Source organism: Gouania willdenowi, chromosome 12 (assembly GCF_900634775.1).
Source record: "Gouania willdenowi chromosome 12, fGouWil2.1, whole genome shotgun sequence".
NCBI lineage: Eukaryota > Metazoa > Chordata > Actinopteri > Blenniiformes > Gobiesocidae > Gouania > Gouania willdenowi.
This window is the reverse complement of record NC_041055.1, coordinates 29266104-29291873: the sequence shown is the minus strand read 5'-3', so window position 1 is coordinate 29291873 and position 25770 is coordinate 29266104. Positions and strand designations below refer to the sequence as shown.

Sequence of the window (25770 nt, the reverse complement as noted above, 5' to 3'; positions counted from 1 at the left end):
CTTGAATTAAATACAGAAAAATACCATTTTTTTCACTAAAACAACAAAAAAAGTGGTTGGGGAAATGTTGCCTTATTTTATTTATTTTTTTTTTTTTTTTTTTTTGTTAGAGCCAAGCAGCAGTTTTTACAGTGAACTTTATTTTCTCATTTTAATGGAAAACAACAACAACAACAACAACAACAACAACAACAAGCAGCAGTGTTTTTGGACATTTGTTGTTCTGCTGTCTAATAGATGCAGTGAGACAGTTACTCTGGGTGATGGCCTTTGCAAGAACTGCTGCAATGTATTTTTCTGCAAGAGCCCCTGGTGCATCGTTAGCCTTCACAGCCTTAGACCAACACACACAAAAAGAAGCTTTTCACTTTACTCCAAAGAACTGCAGTGGGCGTGACATTTAGCGATGCAAAACAGTTGTGAATTATTCAAAATTTGGTCAGCGTAAATGCCAAAGGGACAATAAAACATACGCACTGCATGAGCAGAGATTCTTTTTTCCGTAGTTTGCAAACATTTCTTTTTATTCTTGATCCCGAGATTTAACCCAAATCTCACAGGAAAAGTGTGTTTGAACCACACGTCTAGTGTGGATTTACGTAGCAAACAAAAAACACACATAGATCATGTAAATCCCATCAATAGCTCCTTTGAAAAAGAAAAACAAAGTTAAACCATTGCAGGTTCATTTTTTTTTTTTTTTTAAATAAAGGGAAACAAAACAAACGCAAAGCCAATAAAAATGTGCCTCAAAGCAAACTCAATATATCATTTCATAATGACATTATCACTTTAAATAGGAAGAAATGACACTGTAATGACATGTTTATTTCCATAAAACCCCTTAAGGCTGTTCCACTGTTTAGTGCTACTAGTTTAGGAAAGAAACAAGGAAATAGAGAAAAATGGTGGTGACCACATGTTGTTTTGAACTCATGTTACTTGTTGTGCTCAACATCTGGTCCCAGATTCTTCTGTTTTCTAAAGAAAACCTCCCAACATGTTTCACTGTGACATTATCATTGTCATTGTCCTGGTGAGAAACACATTTAGACACTTTGGACTCAAATTGCAAATATTTTCCCATATAACGTCATTGAAAGGTCCTAAATTATTTAGGTCAGGCAGCTTAGGTTATTCTGACTCTAAGGGGTTGTACTGACTCCGAGATGTTAAGTGGTTAGGGTGAGAGCAAGGGTTATACTGACTACAAGGGATTAAACTGACTCTGAGGTGTTATTCTGACTCCCAGGAGTTATACTGACTCCGAGGAGTCAATTTAAGAGTAATGATTATTCTGATTTAAAGGAGTTCTACTGAAGGATATACTGACTCCTCGGGATTAATCTGACTCCCAGGGGTTATACGGACTCCGAGGGGTTATACGATTCAGTTGATGCATCCTCACTTGCATTTTCTCTTGGGAAATGTAGTTTGTCTAATAGCTATTTTAATAGACAGTAAAACCCAAACTTGCAAGTCAGTTTCTGAACAAAGTAAAACATTAAACTATAGATAATTTCCACATCCATATTCCTTTGGATTTTATTCTATTACTTTTGAGCCTGATGGATCAGCAGAAGCCTCTGAGGAAGACAGACAGTTGGCAGTCGGAGCATGTCAGGAGATCAAAGTATATTCACTTTGAAATTAACTGTGACATTTACATTTATGTTTCGACTGCCAATTTGTCTACTGATCGCTTTGATGTGTCTGCATGATGTCAGGAGATCAAAGTGAATTAACATTGAAATGTACTTTTATGTTTCAGCAGACGCCTCTGAGGAAGGCTGAGTGTTGGCAGTCGAAATAAAAGTAAATTTCAAAGTAAATTTATTTTAATCTCCTGACATGTTTCGACCGCCAACTGCAAGTCTTCCTCAGAGGCATCTGCTGATCGCTTTGCTGTATTCCTATGATGTCAGGCGATCAAAGTAAATTTCCTGAAGACAGTAATTATTATATATAATTATAATTAATGAAACCTTAAAGGCACAACACAAAATTTTAAATTCTTTTAAGTTATTTTAAATGATTCCTCAGGCCAATGTACAGCACTGACAGTATCAATGCTCTGAGCGGGGCTTCCCTCTTGAAATACCGACCATGTTAGTTTGGAGAGACGGACCGTCTTTGGCCAGGTCATGTGACCTGGAGAATGCCTGGAGAACATTTCACCTTACGACAGTGACGTGACCACAGGCTTGGATATATATAGTTGCCCCGTGACGTCACAACATACGGGCATTTCCCGACCCTGTGCCATTGTTGTGGGCAGCTGAAACGAGTTTAGCCTCTGTTTATAGCCTAAAGAGCACAATATGGTAGTTTCGTGTTGGGTTAATGGTGCACTAATCACCACGATAGTTCAGTTCAACATGGATTCTTTAGTAAGGGAAGTCGGCAAGTCAGATCCATAACTTCAGGATAAGGATTGGCTCTCAGGGCTGGGGTGTGAAGCAGGGCTGGGCTCGTGCCGTGGCTACACTCTATGGGCTGGAGTATCGTCAGGAGCAGCAGCCGCCACCGTCACCCTCCTCTCCCCACCACTGGAGGCCCAGCGCTCAGCCCTCCTTCGCCAGGGGTCGGAGGGGACGGGCGACCTGGCGTGTGCGGGGTCGCCCATCCGCCCCGACCCTTAGCTTTCCCAGCCCTTAGAGCCAATGCTTATCCTGAAGTTCCAGGTTAACTACTATCTGCATACACAATCAAAAAACAAGGGAGGCTGGCCCGACTGACTGTTTGTTGATTTTTACGACAGTGCTGCGGCGCTTGTGGCCACGAGGGGCGCTTGCTTGAAAGTTACCAGTCTAGCGCCCCTAGTGGTCAAAAGTTACACAGTGTGCCTTGAACTTATTATTTCAAAAAAGAAGAATTATTGTATACATAATGTATTTTATTATATACTATATAATACTGTGATGTGCATAACATGGAAGGGTTGTAGTAGTGGTAGAAAAAAGGCCTGTTCAGAATATTATCTGTATTTAATGAAGGGGATGGAGGGTAAACAACCATGACTACCTGTTTCCCATACAAAAATAAGGCCCTGCTATCACAGAATAGACGAGCAGAGTTCAGACTGAGAGCAGAGGAGTGGAGTGCGGTGCTCCACAGCTGAAAATAGGAGGAGCACAAGAGGGTGAGAGCAGAATGGAGGGATTGTGTGGATTTGTCAGAGGATTCAAAGCAGCAGCAGAAAAAAAAAACCAGAGTTCCATAGAAATCTGGCTTCATCCGATGCTGAATGAGCAGACGTCGACTCATTGATAAGATAGTTCTACAGGGGCATTATGCAGTAATGTTAATTAGCATGAGAATGGACTGTGGCATTAAGAGGAGGGACCTCACTGTTCAGCCACGGTTTGTGATGCGTGCCGTTAGCGTTTCCAAGGAGCCGATGGAATGATAATAGAAGCCCTCGGTGGATCCACCGCCTCATATCACGCTCAGTCATCTTCACACTGAGTCAAGTCAGCACATTCTCACTTCCATTAAATTCACTATGGTTCATTGGGGATTGACACGGCGCACTATCAGTGTCATAACGCCCAGAATGAGTCCGTTTTTAACGCTCAGAACTATCATTAACAAAGAATACTTTAAATCAAACGATTGGCTTGATATGCAAGTCACCATCATCACATCACTGCTCATTCTTTCCCACAAGTCAACACTTCATCAGTAATGAGGAATAGGTCGGTGGTGTGTATTTTTTATCCCCCTTAATGGCCATTAGAGCAATTTACTTTAGCAAACCATCCACATACTTGACTGGAGGGGTTGTGTAACTGTGGGACGCAAAGGTTGCAGTGATCCCATGACTGGAGGAATGAATTCCTGTATTCTAATATTCATAGAGGTGAGCATGGTTTAAACATGCAGTAAGACTGCAAATGATTGGCAATACATTCAAATTTTATCGCCTTTAAATTTGTAAATTTGTGGCCCGAAAATACTCTTTTGTTGCCACAAAATGATAATTCGTAGCCACAAAATAGTAATTTATTGCCGCAGAAAACTAGTACGTTGCCATGAAATACTAATTCGTAGCCACAAAATAGTAATTTATTGCCGCAGAATACTAATACGTTACAATAAATATTACGTTGCTATGAAATACTACTTCGTTGCCACAAAATACTAATTTCTTGCTGCAAAATTCAAATTTGTTGCCACGAAAAACAAATTTGTTGCGGCAAAATACTTAATCGTTGCCTCAAAATATGAATACGTTGTCATGTAATACTAATTTTTGGCCACTAAATACTAAATCATTGCCACAAAATACCAATTTGTTGCCACAAAACACAGACTTTTTGCCACGAAATACTGATTCATTGCCAAGAAATACTAATTTGTTGCCCCAAAATACTGATTTGTAAGAACCAGTTCTCATACAGTGACGACCTGTAAAGTACAAAAAAAAGTGTTACATAAGAAAAAACATGAAAAACAAGCAAAAGATACAAAAAATAAAATATAAAGCTTTCTAACCCATTGAATGACACCGGTACAATTTAATAGCATTAAACAAACAACAAAATGGCTTCAAACCAAAGGTTTTGTTCACAGAAAATAAATCCCTAATGTCACTAAATCAAACATAAATTCTCATGTTTCCTGAATTTTTAATGATCAATTTAAAAATGTAAGCCTTTCAGCCCCGTCTCTGTGTTTTCTCCTCCTGTAATGCCAATTACATGGTGGTGCTCTGCAAAAGCTTAAGCCACTGAGTTATTAAATTAAAAAGCCTCATTATATCATGTAAAACTTTCACAGTTTGACTTCAGAAGGTGTCTTTAAAAACAGGGAATTGTGTGTTTGTGTTGGTCCTTTCATTAAACGTGAATTCTAAGCTGCTGAACCCACTGAACTACAACAGGACACAATCAAGGTGCTTTTATTTTATACTCTAAGCGTTTATTTTACTCATTCTTAGTGACAGTGGCATGTCACTTTTTCTTGTGGAATAAATTGAAACATTAACAGTTTTGAAGGCCTGCCAGATTTGAAGAAGAAAATAATTAACACATTTACTCGAGTACAATAACACATTATCAACATTAATGTCAGCATTTAGAAATCTAATCAATCTTACCTTTAATACAGGAAACAACAAAGGATTTTATGTATTTACAGGGTTGTTTTGTGGATAATGTTTGTTTTTTAAAAATGTCCCATATTTTTATTTTTACTTTTGTGTTACTTCAGTCATTTTTCCAGTATTTGGAGCCATTTTGGTGTTTTTCTGTTGTTGTGTGTATCTTTGGAGTCAATTTGTGCATTTTTATTGTCATATTTGGTCTTTTTTTGTCATTTTAAGTGTTTTTGTTGCCATTTTGTGTAATTTTTACTTTCCTGTAATTTTGTGGACTTTCCTGTCGTTTTGTGTGTTTTTGTATCGTCATTTAGTGTATTTTCCTGACATTGTATATACTTTCCTGTCATATTGTGTTGTTGTTGTTGTTGTTGCCCTTTTGTGTAATTTTAAAGTCATTGTTGTGTTCTTTAGTTGATATGAGTGTCTTCAGAGTCATTTTGTGCATTTGTATTGTCATATTGTGTATTTTCCTGTCATTTTGCATACTTTCCTATCATTTTGTGCATTTTTGTATTGTCATTTTGTTTGTGTGTTTTTTTTGTTTTTTTGTTTTGTTTTGCCATTTTGTGTTTTTGGAGTAATTTTATTTATTTTTTACTTTGATAGACACACAAAATTAGACTGAGGGCAGCATGTGGCCCATGTCTGCTTTACACTTTGTTAGTCTCCACGGTGCATCGCCTGCTGTTTTGATTGTAAACACTCGGACTCCGTGCCACCCCTGGCCCCCCATTGTGTCTACGCCACTGCATAAAGAAGACTCAGATACACATACAGTATCCCCTGATTATTATGTCATGTCTATCACCACTGCCTGCTACTCAATGATATTGAAACAGAGTATGTGGTCTGAAAATCTCCAGGGTAAACAGATTATATATATACACACGTACTGTACATATGTGACACATGACTAAATCCTTGAAAGTGGTTTAAAGCTGCAAGTTATTATTTCTAAAGCTTTTTTCAAAACAACAGTTTGTTTTTCTGGACGTCATAGGATTGGTTAATCTCTCCCACTTGGAGGGGGAATTGCTTTACTTCTTGAAGGTCTTTCCAACTACATTTGGCTCATATATTTCCCAAAGCAATTACAGTCGGGGAGAATTTAGTTGTCTTTCTCGCCCTTCTCCTCTAAAGGCTGTAGGAAGTGGTGGGTTTATTTGGAGACGGTGCAGTAGTGATGGTAGGGGGCACAGCGTCCTCTGCTGGAGACCACGTGAACCACAAGTTGCACAACATGAGTGACTGCAGGGTCATCATCTCAGTCTGTGTGTTCTATGTGTGTGTGTGTGTGTGTGTGTTTTCAGGTGAATGCGAGTGCTCACACTTCACCGCCGGGATGACCTGCGAGCGCTGTCTGGAAGGTTACTATGGCAACGCGCTGATGGGCACATCTGGAGATTGTCGGCCTTGCCCCTGCCCGGGGGGCGGCAGCTGTGTCCAAATGGCAAACCCCGGACAGGTGGTCTGTACCAACTGCCCAGCGGGACAGACAGGTGATGACATGATGCACCAGTGTTTGCAAATCATTTCTATCACCATATATCCATCATGAGCTCATCATCATCATCATCATCATCCTCACCATACAACCATTATTACAACAATGTACATCAGCCTGACTCCAAATTACTCTAGACAGCTCATGTGTTCCTATTCTACAATCCCACCTGCTATTTAACCCTATTATCCTCAAATATTACTAACTAAATAGATACAAATAGATAGGAAAACATATTCTTTGAATGATAAACATTGAATGGGGTCAAATTGACCCCAAGGATAATAGGATCATAGTTGCATTATTATAATAGGATGGCAAACCCTCAATTGATTAAGGGTGGACCCTCCCATTATCCTCAAATATTACTAACACATTATCCTCAGGGTCAATTTGACCCCAGGGATATTTGCCTTCGTTTATTTGTTGAATACATACATAACCTCTTGATTATGAAACCTTGACATGTTCTCTAGCGCCACCATCAGGACAGACAAGTTTTACACAGCTAAAACAGCTTGGGGTCAATTTGACCTCAAAGGAATACCAATGCATGCAATATGAGCACATTGAAAAAGATGCTTAATTAATTGTATTCATCAAATTAGGAAAAATCATGAAATATAAAGCCAAAAAAGGTCAACTATTATATTGGGGTCAAATTGACCCCAAGGATGAAAGGAGTGTTAAACACATTCAATGATGGTTTTCTAATTAAATCACCCCGAGATATTGAGGTTACGTAGAACGTGACCTCCATCTCCATCCTGTAGCTAAAGTCATTCATCAAACGTCTGCCCACCTCTTTCACCTTTGACCTCACACAGGGATGCGCTGTCAGATGTGCGAAGACGGTTACTATGGCGACCCGCTCGGCCAGTCGGGGGCCGCTCGGCCGTGTGTGAGATGCGACTGCAACGGCAACGTGGACTTGAACGCGGTGGGTATATGTGACCACATCACAGGCCGGTGTATGAAGTGCCTGGGACACACAGAGGGAGAAAACTGCCAGCGCTGCCAAAGAGGCTTCTTTGGTGACGCCATGAACCAAACGCTGAGTCACAAGTGCAAACGTGAGTATAACTAAGCAATAAAAGCAATATAATAATGTAAAAATTGCAATTTCATGCACAAAAAATCCATTATTGCACAGATTAATTGGAGAAAGCACACATGCTGTGAATGTTTATAAATAATGGATTTTTCAATATTGTGTCAATAATTTTTTTCTGCATCGTATTAACAGTGCATCGTTATTGCAAATGTGCATCCAGTTTGATTATCTAATGCTGTTTTTCAAATGGGGGTATGCAATGGGAGAATGGAAAATTAACAAATGAAAGCTTTAAAAATATGTAGTTTTAGGTTTATTTTTAATTAAAAATGGTAATCATACTAGATATTACTAGCGACTCACAAAACGACAACAAAAACGCACAAAATAAGAGAAAAATACACTGATTAATAAAAAGAACAAACAACAACAAAATAGACAAAATGACACCAAAAAGAGACTAAGAGAGAAAAATACTTACTATTAAACTATTACTTAGACCAAAAACTCAGAGAATGATTTAGATAATTCCATCAACAGAAATTATTTTCATTAGAACATGAACTGCAAATACAAGGGTCAGTCTTGGTCACACCATGCATAAAATGAAAGTAAATGATAAAAACCATAATTATGCTCTAAAATTATTTTTTCTAAGGAATTCTGAGGAAAATGTTCAGGTCTATAATTTTTACAAAACCTTCATTTCTCTTAAATTCTGACTTAATAATTCTCTTAATTAAACAGAAATTTGTTACAAAATTGAGAAAATTTAAAGTGAATATCCTGTTGGGACTGATATTTATCACTTATTGCTTGGACATGGTCGGTTTCTTACATATTTTGTATAAAATGTATGGGTAGAAGTGCAAACTTGGTCACAATAATGTTGAACTGACTTGTTTTCCCGCATTAAATCTGTGGCGCACTTGAGATCCATCTGCTCCGTATTTGGCCCCTGAACTAAAATTAATTTGACACCACTGATCTAATATTATAATAACTAGTACAGTATGTATTCAGATAGTGGGAGCTAAAGTAGAGTTGTCAATTATGGCCAAATGAGTATGTGTTTGAAGGTTGGATGTACAGTACAAAGAGGTGTACATACTACATAGTGTTATGAAGGGGTATATTTGCAGTAAAATAGCGTGTGCAGTTTCCCTGGTTTAATTCTATGGGACATGTGCATGATAAATTGATAAATAAAGTTTGTACCAATGCAGCGGTATAGGTAGAATCTGATGAAAGACAAATAAAACTATTTATTTAGCATTAAACATTTCTTAGTGCAAGGGTGCTTATCATCCAAGGTTAGTAATTAATATACAAACATCTCTGCTCCGTGGGCTCACTCTCACACACACACGCACGAGCATCAGCTGCGCACATGCGCGCACTCAGTGACTCACATCACGTTGAAATGCGTGTCTCACACCCAAAGTGTGAGACTTGTGAGCTTTGGTAGTATATCAGTGTGAGTGCAGCTATTTCTCCGGTCTAACCCTCCGTCTGTGTAACGTGTGATGATTCGCCGGTGATTTCAAAATAAAATGAAAATAAACGTTTTAAAACGTAATCATCAAATAAGTCCAAAATAATGGATGCATCCACTCGGCGTGTGTGCAAGCTTTTTATAAAAAAGTTTCAGCTTGAACAGCGTCAGTGAGATATTCACTCCACACAAACACACGCGCGCGCGCGCGCGCACACACACACACACACACACACACACACACACACACACACACACACACACACACACACACACACACAGAACTTCCTTGATTTATCAGAGAGATTGTACAATTTGTCACAGAAACATTTGGAAAAAAAACTACTCTGACAGCAAAATGTTCTTAAAGCACAGCAGAAAAAAGGGCCGTCATGAAGCTGTAGGTCACACTGATAACCCCAAGAGAATAAAAGGAAAGCTTTAAAAGGGTCGCCTTGAAATATACACGAATTGAACTACAACGATCACTTAAATCCAGAAAGTAAAGTACCATTCACTTCAAACTATATTTTCCTCACTGCAGTGCTCACATACTGTGTTTCTTTACTTTGTCAATGAAATTATGTGATACTTTCATAGCTCACGGCTACAAGTTCAGTGCTTTAGAGGTTTTTTTTCTCAAAGATTTGCCACAAGGACAGACAACCTGTCTCCATACAATTGCACGTTGTGTTCTATTTGGTTTCTATATCTTTTATATCTTTATATATTTATATCTCAGTAAGGCACAGATTTGAAATGCAATGCAAATGCAAATGCATAATTAATTCAGCTATTTTCTACTTAAGAAATCATAGGAATCGTTCAGTTAAAAAAATATGTATTATCATATTTAATTGTATATTTATATTTATATATTATGAGCACATCCCTGGAACAAGCAATATCCACACTGCTTCAAGAGAACGTCGGAAAAATGCGCATTAAACTCCATCCATATATGTATTTAACATTGATAATATTTATATATAATAGTAAACTGTATTCATAATAGAGCACTTATCAAGTACAAAGTGCTGCACAATGAAATAAAATGCACAGCCGATAAGTCAACATCAATAAAATAATCACCAAATAAGGTCTATGTAAAGAGTGCATTTTAAGAAGGATTTCACAGACTCAGAACATCTTAATATGTTAAGGTTTCATTTATTCAGACAACTTTTTAAAGAAAATTAACTTTGAAATTTGCTTTAATCTCCTGACATATTTGAACTGCCAACTATCTGTCTTCCTCAGAGGTATCTACTGATTGCTTTGATGTGTTATTTCTTCATAAAGATACATCAGAAAGTCTTATTTAGCATAGATTAGCCTTTTTGCTATTGTATGTTCATTGTCAACCTTATATTATTTTCTTTTTTTTTTTTAATATACACAATACACATTTAATAATATAAAAAAAATCCATCTCCAGAATCAATCTCCTTTGCAATTATCTCTTAGTTTCCTCTTTATTTAAATAAGATGAATAAACAGTGCTATGCTGTCAACACACACAATATCAATTTACAGTGAAATCTCTCTTTAATTGTCTCCTGTATAGCATGCAGCTGCAATCCTGCTGGAACTGCTGGACATGTGAATGATTGCCACCCGCTAACAGGAAACTGCCACTGCCTGAGTCATGTGACTGGACGGGATTGCGGCAATTGTGACGTTGGATTCTTCGACCTTAAACCAGGCGTCGGATGTGACATGTAAATTGATCCGAGTCAAATAAAAAGAGTTTTATACATAAGGCTGACATTACGCTGTCATTAGCATGAATAAGGTGTCATCATTAAGTGTTGCTTGCTAAATTATGACACCTTTGGAGCTATGTTGGCAATTTTTGGGATTAGGGTTAGGGTTAAGGCAGAGTTCTGGGAACTTAGTAGGGCAACTTCTATCCCAGCAGGGGCCACAAAAATGTGTTTGTCTGATCGAATAGCAACATTATCAACATTCATGTCAGCATTTAGAATGAGGACCAATCTGAGCTTTCACACAAAAAGAGTTTTTAGAGTAATTGTGTGTGTTTTTCTGTCATTCTGTGTACGTTTGTTGTTGTCTTGCTTGTAATGACTGCATTTTGTGCATTTCTGTTGTCTGTGTATTTTTCTTGTAAAATGTATGTATTTTGGAGTCATACTGTGTATTTATGTTAGTACTGTGGGTTTGTGGAGTAATATTTTGTGTTTTTCATGTGTTTTTGTATACTATTTGTTGTCATTATTTGGAAATTTGTATTTTGTTTTTAGGAATTTTGTGTATTTTTGTATTATTTGGAGTAATTTTGTGTATTACTGTTGTTGTATTGTTAATCTTTGGAGTAGTTTTGTGTGTTTTTGGAGTATTTTCTGTGTTTTTCTTGTCTTTTATTGTATTTTCTTGCAGTATTGTAATTCTCTGTATTTTTTATGTATTTTTCTGTCATGAAGCCACATGTGGCCCCCGGGCCGCCAGTTGTCCATGTCTGAGTTAGGGGTTAAAGTTAATGACAGCCTTCATGACACCTTATTCGTGCTAATGACATGTGTCATGCCATAATATTGACAGCGTAATGTCAGCCTTTATGTATAAAACTTCAAGTAAAGTGTTACCACGCATCCTAATGAAAACATATTGAACCAGAAGTATCTTTAAGGTGTTATTTCCCTGTTTTTTTCAGGTGTAAATGTAATCTAATTGGCTCGTCGTCGATGGCGTGTCATCCAATCACAGGCCAGTGTGTGTGTCGTGCGGGAGTGGAAGGGAGACTTTGTGAATCTTGCCGCGTGGGCTTCTTTGGATTCTCGTCACGCGGTTGCAGAGGTACAACGCTTCACTTCAGGCGTCACAAAGAGCACTCTGTGCACTCCCCATAATCCCTTAATAACAATCACACATGAACGCATTTCTAATTCCCCTCAATGTTTATTTCTGTTTCTGTGCTGTTATCTGTGTGTTCTCACCCTCACCCTCAGCCTGTAACTGTGACCCCATGGGCTCCGTCTCCATGCAGTGCCACGGTAACGGCACCTGTCTCTGCCGTCAAGGCTTCGTTGGCTACAAATGTGACAAATGTGAGATAAACTACTTCCATAACAGAGAAACACACCAGTGTGAGGAGTGCCCAGTTTGCTACAGTCTGGTGATGAAACAGGTGAGTTTATACAGCTGTTTATGATTGATCACATCTGCTTGTTACGAGCAGAGGTGAAAGTACTGGATTACAAATACTCGTGTTACTGTAAATTTGTCGCTTTTATGTGTACTTGTACTTTTTTGAGTATATTTCTAAATCAGTCATTAGTCAAAAGTCAATGACTGATTTACGTTCAAAAAGTTCCAGGAATGTATGCTATCGCTCTTGCTATTTGTAACTTTTAAACTTTTTGAGTTATCCAAATTTTTGTGAAATTGCTCCAGTTTTTTGCCTCAAAATCTTTGCAAAAAAAATGACAAAATATTTCAACCTTTAACACGTTCAGCTAATACCTTCAACCCATTTCAACCTTTTTCAACCATTTTGCTAATATAAAGCTATTGCTAGGTCAATGTTAGCTAATGCTAGGTTAATGCTATTGCTTGGCTAATGTAAAATTAGTGCTAATGCTAGGTTAATGCTATTGCTTGGCTAATGTAAAATTAGCGCTAATGCTAGGTTAATGCTATTGCTGTTAATGTTAATGCTTGGCTAAAGGTATGTTAGTGTTAATCCTCCTCTGCTAGCTAATGCTAATGCTCGTCAATGCTAATGTCAAATGCATATGCTAGCTAATACTAATGCTAGCTAATGATAATGTTAGTCAATGTTAATGCTAATTTATGTTAATGTGAATATGAGCTAATGTTAATGCTAGTTAATGCTAAGGCTAATATATGCTAATGCTAGCTAATGCTAATACTAGGCCAGTAAATGCGTCCTCACTCGCATTTTCTTCAGGAAATGCAAAAATTCTTGTTTCAGTTGCACTTAAGTACATTTTAAAGAAGTAATTTGTTACATTTCTACACCCAACCGTAAAATTAAATATTTTGTGTTTTAAAATGATCAATGAACATTGTGAAACTACAAAAGAAGAAATGACAATCAAATACATCTCATCATAGCTGACCATTCAGATTAAACGTAATGCACTGCACCAAAAACAGCATTGAATGGAGGTTATTTTCTCAGTTTTAGAGTTGATAAATGGCTATACTTAGAGCCTGATAATTGTTTTAATTTTAAATGAATTAATTAGTGTTACTTTTGTTTTTATTTTTTAGGAATTTTTTGGACAAATCTTTTAGTTTATACAGATGCCTATGTGGAAAATAACTTGAGTAGATTATATGAGTGCTCTTTACACCTCTGGTTCCTCGACTTTAGGACCAGTTAAACCATCCAATCTATCATTGCTTTGAACCAGTCATTAGAATAAATGATTAAACAAGGGAGAAGAAAAGGTGGCTCATCAAGTTTTAATCTGAAAGACAAATCTCTTATCAAAGAATTACATTCATACATGTTTTATATACTCTGAAGTCCATACTATCAGATGAATCAATCATCCAGTTCAAGGCATATCTGACAGAATTTAAAACGGGAACTGGAGTAGTTTGGAGTTTTCTCTGTGGATGTTTGATCCCCATCAGGAGTCTTTGTTTCTTCTGAAGTGTAGAATATCAGAGGAGGGGGAGAAAGTCTCTAAGGAAAGATCCAAGCTGGTTTTACAAATTCTACCAGACACATCGCAGAAGGCAGGACACACAGATAGTCCCCAACAATTTTTCAGATTCAGATTCAGAAAACTTTATTTATCCCCGAGGGGTAATTCAGTTTCAGATACATCTCGACCAAGAAACTTGAAAGACAATCACATATCACATGGGGGACAGGTACGGGAGTACTGGGGAGCAGCCACAGCTGAGCAGCGCTGCGTTTCTTAGATGAGAAATATTAAACAATGGGTAAGAAGAAGAGGAAAAAAACAAACTAGGCCCTTGTAGAGAGGGGCAGAGTTTGGGATCATGAAAAAACTCTTCAGCAAACATTGCGACAAAAACCAACAAACACAACATTCAATTCATTACAACAGCACGTTAGCACAGGGAATGGGTCTGAGGATGGGTAGTTTACAGGTCGGCCACAGGATGGCGCTGTCTTTACGGCTCGCCTCCTGCTGCCTCTGCAGGGAGGGAGGAGGGGAGGGGGCCAGAGGAGACGGTGAAGAAACAGGTTCTGTATGTAAATATGTGGGTCTCTCATAGTTCTCCAGCCGATGACGTGTGACACCATCGCCGTAGAGATGACCTCGAGAGTTTGTTAGCCGAGCCAGATCGCAGGTGTTCATGGAAAGTAAGGGAAAGGTCGGAGAGTCGAATCAACATTCATCCATGGAGAGTGTGGAGAAAAAAACAGACCTTGACAGGCTGTTCTCAGAGGGTGTCGAATGAGATTAGAGATGATGTTTTCAGACGGGCTAGCCACAACATGACTGCCAGCCCTATTGTTCCTGATCAATAATCCAATAATGTGGCCATTTCCTTGAGACGAACTCTCCACTCTTTGTCACCTCAGATCGGTTCAAAGATTAAAGCGATATGCAACCCTTCACATTAATGTATGAATGTATGATTGTTCTAAAACTGAATAAGAAAACTGTGTTACTGATAAGACGTGTCTTTGGAGTCATTTACAGCCTTTAAATACACAAAATATATCTTAATATATGGGCATCACCATTGTGGAGATTTCAGCCAATCAGAGTTTGCGTATCATATCTAAGACAACTCTTAGTTTTGCTGCTCCTATAGTTCGCAACCTTGGGGTTGCAAGACATTGGAGGGGGTCATCAGATGCCTTCAAGAAACTGAAAATATTTTTTTGAACAATTTGAGTCAATTTTTGCTTATTTTTACCCTTTTTCTGCAACTACGCAAAACTTGCCATATTTTAACCTATTTTCATCACTATTTCTTGCCAAAATTTTGCTCCTTTTAATGCATTTTTTCTACATTACTCCTATTTCTACCACTTCTCTATCAAATGTCAACGTTTCTCTGAACATTAGTTCTATTAGTTCTTGAAGACATTTTTCCACTTTTCCACCTAACGTTGTATATGTTGACCCATTATTGTCACGTTTAACATCTTTTCACCATATTTCATGGTTATATTTGCCAACTTAACCACATTCAGGTTTTGTCATGCCCATTATTTGCCAGTTTAAACTAATTGTTCCTCCTCTTTAAATGACATTACCCCAACCAACCAACCAACCAAACTAATTGTTCCTACTTTTCTCTACCACATTTAAGCCAATATTGACACTTTCAACCCATTTTCTGTCTGTTTTTGGTCACTTTTAACCCATTTTATTTCTGATTAAAACAAGGATTTACATATTTAAAATGACTATAAACTATGATGCAAATAATAATAAACTTCCTGGATAACAGTGGATATTATTCAGATAAATAAATAAATGTGGTTATCACAGATTCATAGAACAATGGACCATCATTTTACTGATTTGAAAGCTGCTGACAGGAAATTAGCAACTGGACTATGAAAATGGCTGAGGGCGCAGCATGTGGATGCAACTATCAGCCATCTAACTACAGATGCCTTCCAGCTAAACAAGAAAGCACTTCATGACAGGGAAGTCTAAGCTACCATAGCAACCATCAGATGCCTTTGACCTCATCAAACCAGTTGGGCATACAGTACGTAAATGGGGCACTTACTTGAGTAATCATAATAGTCTTTTTTGTTCTTGTTTTTGTAATTTGGGTTTAGCATTACTTTAAAGAAGTTCCACTGAAGAATGCTTTTATTGATTGTTTGTTATAAGATTTGCACTTGTAAGCCAGACACGAGACCAAGCAAAGTCTATAGCTGAAAATTAGTTTTTCAAAATAATAGCCTGAAGAGATATATTGCCAGATACTAAATCTGCCTCAACAGTGGGAACAAATCGTGGCTTTGTGTTTAAATTCAAACAAATTAGATTAAAATTAAACAAAACAAATGAATAACAATATAACATCCCCCTCTTCATGCAGTTGTTTTTACTGCAATAATTTAGCTATAGAATGAAGAAATAACTGTTCAGGATTATTTTTATTCCTATTGTTTACAAGCAAGAAAATATATGAAATTCATGTGATCAAGGTCAAATGAAAGTTTCGTTATTTAAAAAAACTGCAATAATTTAAAGTTTGACATATAACTATTCAGGTTTTTACATGTAAATCATATGTATTTTCACCTGAACCCTGTTTCATTTATGCATTACTTTGCTATTTGTTCTCGTACTTTTTCATTGGCTTCTTGTAAATTGTTGTGTCTCTTTGCTCCAACAATTCTTTTCAAAGCTTGTTCAGTCTAACAAAGTGCCTCTTGGCTTTTTTGCATTTACGAGGGGGGTTGAACTTGTTGTTGGAATTGCCCAGTCCTTCAGTCCAAGCTGCCTTTTGTAAACGCTCATGACAACCATATGGCTCCTTTTTATTTGTGGAATGCAAGTAAACAGTGGATGTGCCCTAATAGTCTCCTCTGGTGGTTCTTTCTGTCTCCTCAGGTTTGTCGCTTTCTCTATAGTCAGATGTTGTGTACCTCGATTTGCCTTTAGAGGACAATCCAATACTAGCAACAAGTTTTGTCTTTTTTTTCTGTACAAACTCTTGTTCAGGTTAAAGTGGCTGCACACTTTCTACAGACCTGTATGAATGCAAGCCGTGATTTCTTTAGTGTTAACAATTCTGCGAGCATCCCAATCCTTGTCTGCTCTGAACACCTGCAATTACTCTCCACTGTCCTCATTCTCCCTCAGCTCTGCCTCTTTGGCTCTCTATCCTAATTCTCACATTTCTCTCCGGCTTAAACGAGTAAAAGAAAAGGAAACGTACAAGTACAAAGTGTAAAAAAAGGTTGAAATAAGACGAGGGTGTGATTGATGACTGAAAGCCACCTCAAAAAGAAAGTTGGGAAATGGGAGATTAAAAAAAATCAAGTGAGAAAAAGATGTTGAAGTTGTTCAAAGGTGTAACAAGGCACTTCATGTTCTACTGACTGAAGTTACTTAGAACTTCACCTTAGTTGCCACCTAATACAATCAGTCAACAGCATTCACTGTATGCCATAATGCACATGTCAAACTCAGGGCCCGGGAACCAAATCCGGCCCTTTGCAGCATCTGATTCACCCAGCAGGAGAAAAAAATGACAGAAAAAACATGAATCATTGCGTAAATGAAACTCAATAAAATATGCAGCAACTGTTGCACAATTGAAGTCATTTTTAACGTTCAACAGTAAAAAATTTGTAAAAAAAATCCTTTAATTTTCCTCAAATTGTGGCATATTGTTTCCTTAATTAAATTGGTCACAAAGTGCAGAAAATTTAAAGTGAAGGAGAGAACTTTGCTCCACAAACACACACAAGCACGCAGGCAGAACTTTCTTGCTTTTATAGATAGATATTGATCGAGCCCAGTGGCTTTCAAACTGGGGGGTGCGCCCCCTAGGGGAGCCCGATGTCATTACATTTGGAAGGCGTGAGAATAGTCCTCTCGCTCAATTTATTTTTTGCTTTATTGAAACATTCCAAAATAACTCAATGCACATTTAATGTTATTTTTTTATGTGTTTTAAAGAAGAATGTTCACAATGTTTACCTTTCCTAATAAAGATGATTTTTTTTTTTACCTAATTTGTTAAATTTTGTTGAGATGAGGGGGCCTGAACATGTTTCACTCTTTAAAAAGAGGAGCATCAAAGTTTTAGAATCACTAATCTGGCCCAGTTGTTCTCAACCCTAAGGTCAGGACCCATTTCGGGTCATGAGACCCTATGAGGCGGTCGCCAGATGCCTTCAAGAAACTGATTTTTTTTTTTTAACAATTTGAGCCTACAGCTACATTAAACTTGCCATATTTTAACCTTTTTTCATCAGTTTTTGTTGTCATATTTTTGTTGCTTTTAATGCATTTTTGCTAAATTACTCCCATTTCGGCCACTTCTCCATCAAATTTCAATAACTTTTCAGCACATTTTTTTTTCACTTTCCACCAATTTTAACCTCTTTTCAACATATTTCATAATTATTTTTGCCAAATTAACCACATTCACAATTCGTCATGTCCATTATTTGCCAGTTTAAACAAATTGTTCCTACATTTGCTTTTACAAAACATGCCAATGCCTCAGCTTAATGCCTCAAGTTTAAAAAAAGAATGGTGCTTGTGTCAAATTACAGTGCTTATGTCGCTTTATTGAAGTCATTCTTATTGTTTAACAGTTGAAAAAAACTCAAAAGTCTGACAAAATCCTTCAATCTTCCTCAAATTATGACATAATATTTTCCCTAATTGGTCCCAAAATGCAGGATATTTTAAGTGAAGATCATGTTGGGATGGATCTGTCACTTGTTGCTTGGATATTGTCGGTTTATTACATATATTGTATTATATATACACGTAGAAGTGCAAACTAGGGCACAGTATTATTGAACATTTGTGGTCCACTTGAAATCAAACTGCTTTGTATTTGGCCCCTGAACTAAAATGAATTTAACACCCCTGCCATAATGAGTGTGAGAAAACTACCTGAAGATCAAGAAATGTCTAAACTAGTCCAACACAAAAGGTGCCATTCAAAATGATTTAATTAGACTTCAACAGGAAGTGTTATTGAGTAATCCTGGGTAAAGCTTTTGCCTGGCTGCGTGCTACTAGGCTGAAAATAGTGAGTGGTTGAGGATATGCAAACGCCTTTTTATCCTTCTTATCCTGCTGTTCATATTCATTTATTCATTGCCTTTGTTGGAAATGCTCCATTTTGATGTTTTGGTGTGCCATTAATCTGAGTCAAATCTCTCTTTTTTTTTGCATTGGAAAGATAAATATATAATAATAAATGAGTACAGTTCTGGGTCAGGAGATATTCATGTGTTGTTGTTGGGGTTGGGGGGGGGGGGGGGGGGCATCCCAGTGCCACTGTGGCTGATGATTGTTGATTCTGTTTCAGGCTGACAAGCTAAAGACGCGCCTGCAGGATTTGGAGAAGCTCCTGGCTCGCTTTGATTGCCGGGGAAGATTTGGGAAGCGGCAGCACCTGCTGACGTCTCCCATGGCAAGGCTTTATGAACACGAGCACCAGGGGGAAGATACTCTACCCAACGCTCTGGAGGATTTCCTGGCCTTTCAAGGTAAGAGCTGCCTAAAGCTAGGGATCATCTCTAGCTGTCACACAGGCACTGTTTTCTGTGTTCATGACAAACCAAACAGGAAGATTTGAATCTTCATAACATGTTCATTCCCTTGTTTGGAATTCCAACTATTATGTAATATCTTAGCCTTAAAGCTGTAGCGACAATATTTACTTTTATCAGATAAATACATTGTTTAGGCCTCATATTGATCAATTAATCAGAAATGAAAAGTCTGTTTTGGTCTCCAATGTAAACACTTTTTTTTAACGTTCTTGGAACAGTTTTAGGCATTGCATTATGGTATGTAGAGTCCCAATTTTGCTTATTTTTTCTCTTTTTTTGCAACTACACCAAACTTGCTAGATTTTTACCTATTTTTATCCCTTTTTTGTTTTCATATTTTTGTTCCTTTTAATGCATTTTTGCTACATTACTCCCATTTCTGCCACTTCTCCTTCAAATTTCAATGCCTTTTCTGCATTTTCAGCACTTATAAATCCTTTCCACCACTTTTCCAAATAATGTCACATATGTTGACCCATTATTGTCACTTTCAACCGCTTTTCACCATATTTCATGCTTGTTTTTGCCAATTTAACAACACGATTTGTCATGCCCATTATTTGCCAGTTCAAACAAATTGTTCTACTTTTTAAAGTACAATACCTTACTCCCCTTCCCTCATTTCTGCCACTTTTTACCAGTTTTTTCTGTCTGTTTTTTGGCCACTCTAATTTGCAACTTTATCCAATTTCTGTAGTTTTTAAAATTCTGTTTCACCAACATTTCCACAATTTTTGGTCATTTTTAACCAATTTTATTTCTGGTTAAAACAAGGATTTACATCTTTAAGTTGACACTATGGCACATTTTCAGCAATTAAAAAACCCTTTCCACCACTTTTCCCACCTAATGTTGCATATGTTGACCCATTATTTATTTTTGCCAACTTAACTACATTCATAATTTGCCATGCCCATTATATACCAGTTTAAACTAAATATCTCTGTTGATTCTCCACCTTTACTTTGAAAGTTCTGAAAACATTTTAAGTGAGAAAGTGACCAAGTATTCATCAGTATTTTTCACGTACTCAATCTTTTCATACTATCTAACTTAATTGCACTACATACTAACTTTGACGTCAAACAAGTAGTACGTTAGCATGACATTTGAAACACATCCTTTGTCTTTATCAGATTAAGCACAATTACCAGCTCATAACAGCTTTAAAATGACAATGTGCCAAATCAGCACATGCAAATCCCACTAAGCTTGAAAAAGAACCTTGACGTAAAACCACTAATGACATTTTTCTCCAGCTGCAACGATATAAAGCGATTGAATCAGGAAGCGACCGACGACACAAAGCTCTCCCAATTACTTGAACACAACGCTGATGCATCCTCATTATCTTTGGAGGGTAAAAGGCTTACAGGCTCAGCTGCACAGGCCAAATAAAGACAAATCATAACAATATAGAAACCAAGCGCCGTGTGACCGACTTAATTCTTTTTATATGACGGGTAGAGAATCTCTAATCCCTGCTTTATTATGATCACAGTCGTAATCACGATAACAGGAGGCCAACAATTCTTGCTCATCCGGCCTTCTCTTTAAGAAACATGTGAGCGCGATAAAGATGTGTGTGTGAATGTGCGTGTGTGTGTGTGTGTGTGTGTGTGTGTGTGTGTGTTGAAGTGACAAACTCATTGTCTGTTTCCACCCACACAAATCAGTCAGGTATGAATCTCGCTATAAAAGGTACAAGATATGGTCACTAGACATACTGTGTATTCAACACTATTGATTAGAAATAGCAAAAGCCATTGGGTGGACTGGTAACATGGTAAGAGGTGGCCAAAAAAGGTCCAAAAGTGGCAAAAATGTGGCAAGAAGAATGTAAAGTAACTAAAATAGGCCAAAAGCAGTCAAGAGTGGCCAAAAAAATGGGCAAATAAAGAGGAACTAAGTGGTATGTAATGGCAAAAGGTAGCTTTAATGAGCAAAATGTGGAAAACAATAGTGAAAAAGGACAATAATATTGTAGAGAAAAAAGGAAACAGATTAGAGAAAGGACAAAAATTTCATGTTTTTTTTTTTTTTTTAAAAACTTGCTAAAAGGGACAAAAAAACAGGGAAAAATGGGGTATTTATTGGCAAAAGGTAGCTAAAGTCTGAAAAAAAAAAAAAGTGTCAGAGCTTTTTGAAAAGAGTGAAAAGTAAGACAAGAGTGGCCAAAAAATGGGCAAATAAAGAGGAACTAAGTGGTATGTAATGGCAAAAGGTAGCTTTAATGGGCAAAATGTGGAAAACAATAGTGAAAAAGGACAATAATATTGTAGAGAAAAAAGGAAACAGATTAGAGAAAGGACAAAAATTTCATATGTTTTTTTTTTTAAAAAACTTGCTAAATGGGACAAAAAAACAGGGGAAAATGGGGTATTTATTGGCAAAAGGTAGCTAAAGTCTGAAAAAAAAAAAGTGTCAGAGCTTTTTGAAAAGAGTGAAAAGTAAGACAAGAGTGGCCAAAAAATGGGCAAATAAAGAGGAAGGGTAGCTTTAATGAAAAAAAAAATTAGAGAAAAAAGGAAATAATTGGTATTTATTGGGCAAAAAAAAAGCTCATTTGGATGATAAGTGACCAAAAAAAAAATTACAGAGGACACAAATTGGATATAAGTGTCAAAAAGTAGGAAAAGGGGTATTTATTGATCAAAGGTAGCTTAAGTGTCAGAAGTTTTTGAAAAGAGACAAAGGAAGTTGCAAAATGGCCAAAGAAAATAGGTAAAAAGGGGTTCAAACATGTTTTCCCTTTTAAGGTTTTCTGAGGGAATAATAATTAAGATTAAGACATAAAGAGCCACATGTTGAGAATCACTGACTTATTAATGGCTTCTACATGGTGTCCACTGATAATGTAGTGCACTGGTCTGAACACAAAATGCCATTTGTCTGGCGATCGTATGCAAACTGAGCCTTTTTTCTATCCAACTTGTCAACACAAGTCATGCCTCCATGCATTAATTATCACAATAACAAAGTGTGTAGATGTGTGAAAAATGTTGCTTTTCAGCACCAAAAAGCTCAAAGTAGATTTCCTGTTCCTTTTTCTCTGTTCTTTCAGAGGCACGGGAGGCTTTCATAAAACAATTCTTTTTACTGAAAGCTTCGTCTGGGTCGCTTTTAGCCCAGCTGCATGATGCTACGTCCTCTTTAAACTGCAGCCTCAGCACGGTGGAGGAAGAGGAGAAGAAGAAGGAGAGCTTGGATGATCAAAACAGGCGTTTGTGTCAGGGATTCACAGAAACGCTGCTACGTATCCAAGCATCTCAGACACAGATTAACCAGGCAACCCTTGACCTCGACAACATGGTGAGTCCATCATTTATGATAAAAACCAGGACTTTATATGAAGCAAAGGATATTGAACAACTGATGCATTGCTTTTGCATCAATTCATCTTTTCCTGACTATTATGGGTGAGACACTGAATTCACTATACATTCGCGATACAATCATTTTTTAAAGGAACAAACAGAAAATGGGCTTGGAAAAAAGACCATGCTTTTATTTGACTTTAACTCTGGAAATACTTAGATACTTACTCTGGGTATGACCTTTTCAACTCAATAGGGATAGAAAAGATGTAAACAAAACAGAATAGTCTGGCCTGTATCGTGTAGAAACTACGATACAACTCGTACCCTCGACGATACAACTTTTGTGACGTAATGATTTCAAAATATCTTGTCTCAAGATACAGGATGTCATCTCACCTTTACTAATTATTGTTCTAGCTCAGTGGTTTTTAAACTGTTTGCCCCCTAGGGGACAATTCAAAGCCGGACTCAAAACCCACTTATTTACAACAGCATGTCTTACCTGACCTCCACTGCCCTGTCTCTGTGTTTTTAGCTTCACTTTTACTGTTGTTTTTATACTGTTTTAGCTTCATTTTTATTGTGGTTTTGTACAGTGCAATATACAGTGACCTTGGGTGACCTGAAATGCGCTGATTTTCAAATAAAATGTATTATTATTATTATTACTGCATTATTGTAACAAATCCAAAATAATAAAATGCACATTTTCCATAATTTTTCTTTAGTTTTAAAGAACAATAGTCCCAATTTTCTTAATAAAGATGACATTTTTTATCCATTTTGTTGAAATTTCATTGAGATTAGGGGGCCTGAAAATAGGAAAGCAACAGAAAAATGGATGCCCAATGCCTTCCAGATACTAAGAATATTTTATTTTAACAATTTAAACCCATTTTTGCTTATTTTTACCCTTTTTCTGCAATTACACCAAACTTGCCATATTTTTGCTCCCTTTATTGCATTTTTGCTACATTACTCCCATTTTGGCCACTTCTCTATCCACTATCAATGCCTTTTAACCTCTTTTCACCATATTTCATGATTATTTTTGACAATTTAATCACATTCACCATTAGTCATGCCCATTATTTGTCCGTTTAAACTACAATGCCAATGCCTCAGCCTTTGCCCAAGTAAAAAAAAATAAATGGTGCTGGTGTTAAATTACTGACCCTTTATTGGCACCTTGGTGGGTTGAATAGGTCTGAAGGACTGGCAACGTAAGGATGAAGTGAATTGATACATTAAAGAAAAATTGCACTTTAAAAATTCAAAATACGGCATTGGGATTTAAACAAAAATCATTTATATTATTATTTTAATGCTTTTTTTTTCCTTTAACAAGGTGAGCTATCCTTGGAATAAACATGCAGGCAATAACTCTCACAGTACCAGAATTTTAATTTCATCCTTTGTTTGACTGATTGTAAAAAAAAAATAAAGAGAAGTCTGAACTTTTTTGGAAAATACATTTACAGTAACTTTCTACCTAAAACATCAAATGAGAAACAGCAAGAGAATTTTAAAGGTCTATATCATGCTATTTTTCAACCATCTCCGTTTGTTCTAAGAACCCCAAAAACATTTGAGGTTTATTTTCCCAAACTCGTCTGTTTTCCAGAGTTTCAGCCTCTTAAAAGTCACTTTCTGATCAACTCTACACAAACAGGCTGATTTGCAGCCTACTTATGCATATTCATAAATGGGCGTGTCTATAGACGGGACACTGACTTCCTCCTCCCCGCACGGTGACGTAGGGCCAGAAGACGGCCGGCCCTCCTCCCATCCACTCCATAGCTGAGCTCATGCTGCTTTATAAACACGATACAGAGCGTGGGGGCGGGGCATTCGCTGGTGCGTACATAGACTGTAAAAAATACATTCATAGCACTGCGCGAAGGACGCTGAAATGCTCACTTTCGTGGGCGTGTTTGTTTACATGTCAATCATGGCAGAGAGCTTCCTGGAGGCGCGGCTTCTCCAGCTCAGAGCCGCGTCAAACTTGTCATCAAAGTGGGAACGCGTCATGAAGTTAGAGCGAGGAGTTTGGGCTCGCCCTGCAAATCACCCTCATTGAGGGAATCAATGAAAAAAACGCTTAGATCATGTGTAGATAGATAGATAGATAGATAGATAGATAGATAGATAGATACTTTATTCATCTCCAAGAGAAATTCACAGTTCCAGCAGTGTATGAAGCCATAATAACACTTTTATCATGTTTAAAGCACAGAAAAGTTGATTTAAGTCAAATGTAGGGAGTTAGACGGAGTAAAACCTGAACAGAAGATGGACTTTATTTAAAAATGACCCATTAAACTGTTAACATCTAAACCTGCAGCAGGTTAATGAGCCCAGATACTCTATACTCTATAAATCTTAAGAACTATTTTAAGAGCAAAGATGATGAGTGCGACTTCATGGACTATCACCTGGAATAAATATTGAACATTTATGAGAATGTTTAAAGACATGGTAAAAACCAGTCAGTACTGACATTGCCAGGAGCTTTTTTTGGACTCTTGTTTCACACTGCTTGAGCCAAACGGGGGAAGGGGGGAGGGGGGAGTAAACCATGCTGATATTATATGTTACATGATTGATTTCTTGTCATCATTGCAGGATCTTGCAGTTCTTTTTTTTTTGTTTTGTTTTTTTGCTTCGCTTGCCGCTGCTCCTTTGTATGGATTGGCGTAGATCCCCCAAAGCAAGACAATATTTCATTTTTCCGACTGGTGCTGCCCCCACCCCTCCCCTGCCACCCCTTCTTCCTCCATCTGACTGGCAAACGCCTGCCTCCGAAAAAGAGAATCCCACGAGTGCGAGATAGACGTTAAAATTAACAACTTGTTCCTCGTGCGCTTGGAGGCTTTTCACTGTCTTTTCCACGACATCTATTATGAATACTCCTGAAATATTATTTAGGATTCTAGCAACGCAGGAGCCAGTTTTTATTTGATACACAGTCATCCATCTTCTACACCTGCTACTGTGTTCAAGTTTATGCAACACTTGTCCGTTTCCTAATGTACTCAGACCAA

The 25770-nt window shown here is 37.4% G+C and overlaps 1 protein-coding gene across 1 annotated transcript in view; it reads left to right on the top strand.

Moving 5' to 3' along the window:
• The window catches only part of lamc3 (laminin, gamma 3), a 182497-nt gene that overhangs the window by 142434 nt on the left and 14293 nt on the right, over positions 1-25770 (top strand). The window contains exons 13-19 of the mRNA XM_028463174.1: positions 6415-6603; positions 7436-7681; positions 10725-10878; positions 11832-11974; positions 12127-12305; positions 19160-19340; positions 22471-22718. Coding sequence (XP_028318975.1) covers positions 6415-6603; positions 7436-7681; positions 10725-10878; positions 11832-11974; positions 12127-12305; positions 19160-19340; positions 22471-22718 — 1340 coding nt within the window. The remainder of the gene's footprint in view (positions 1-6414; positions 6604-7435; positions 7682-10724; positions 10879-11831; positions 11975-12126; positions 12306-19159; positions 19341-22470; positions 22719-25770) is intronic.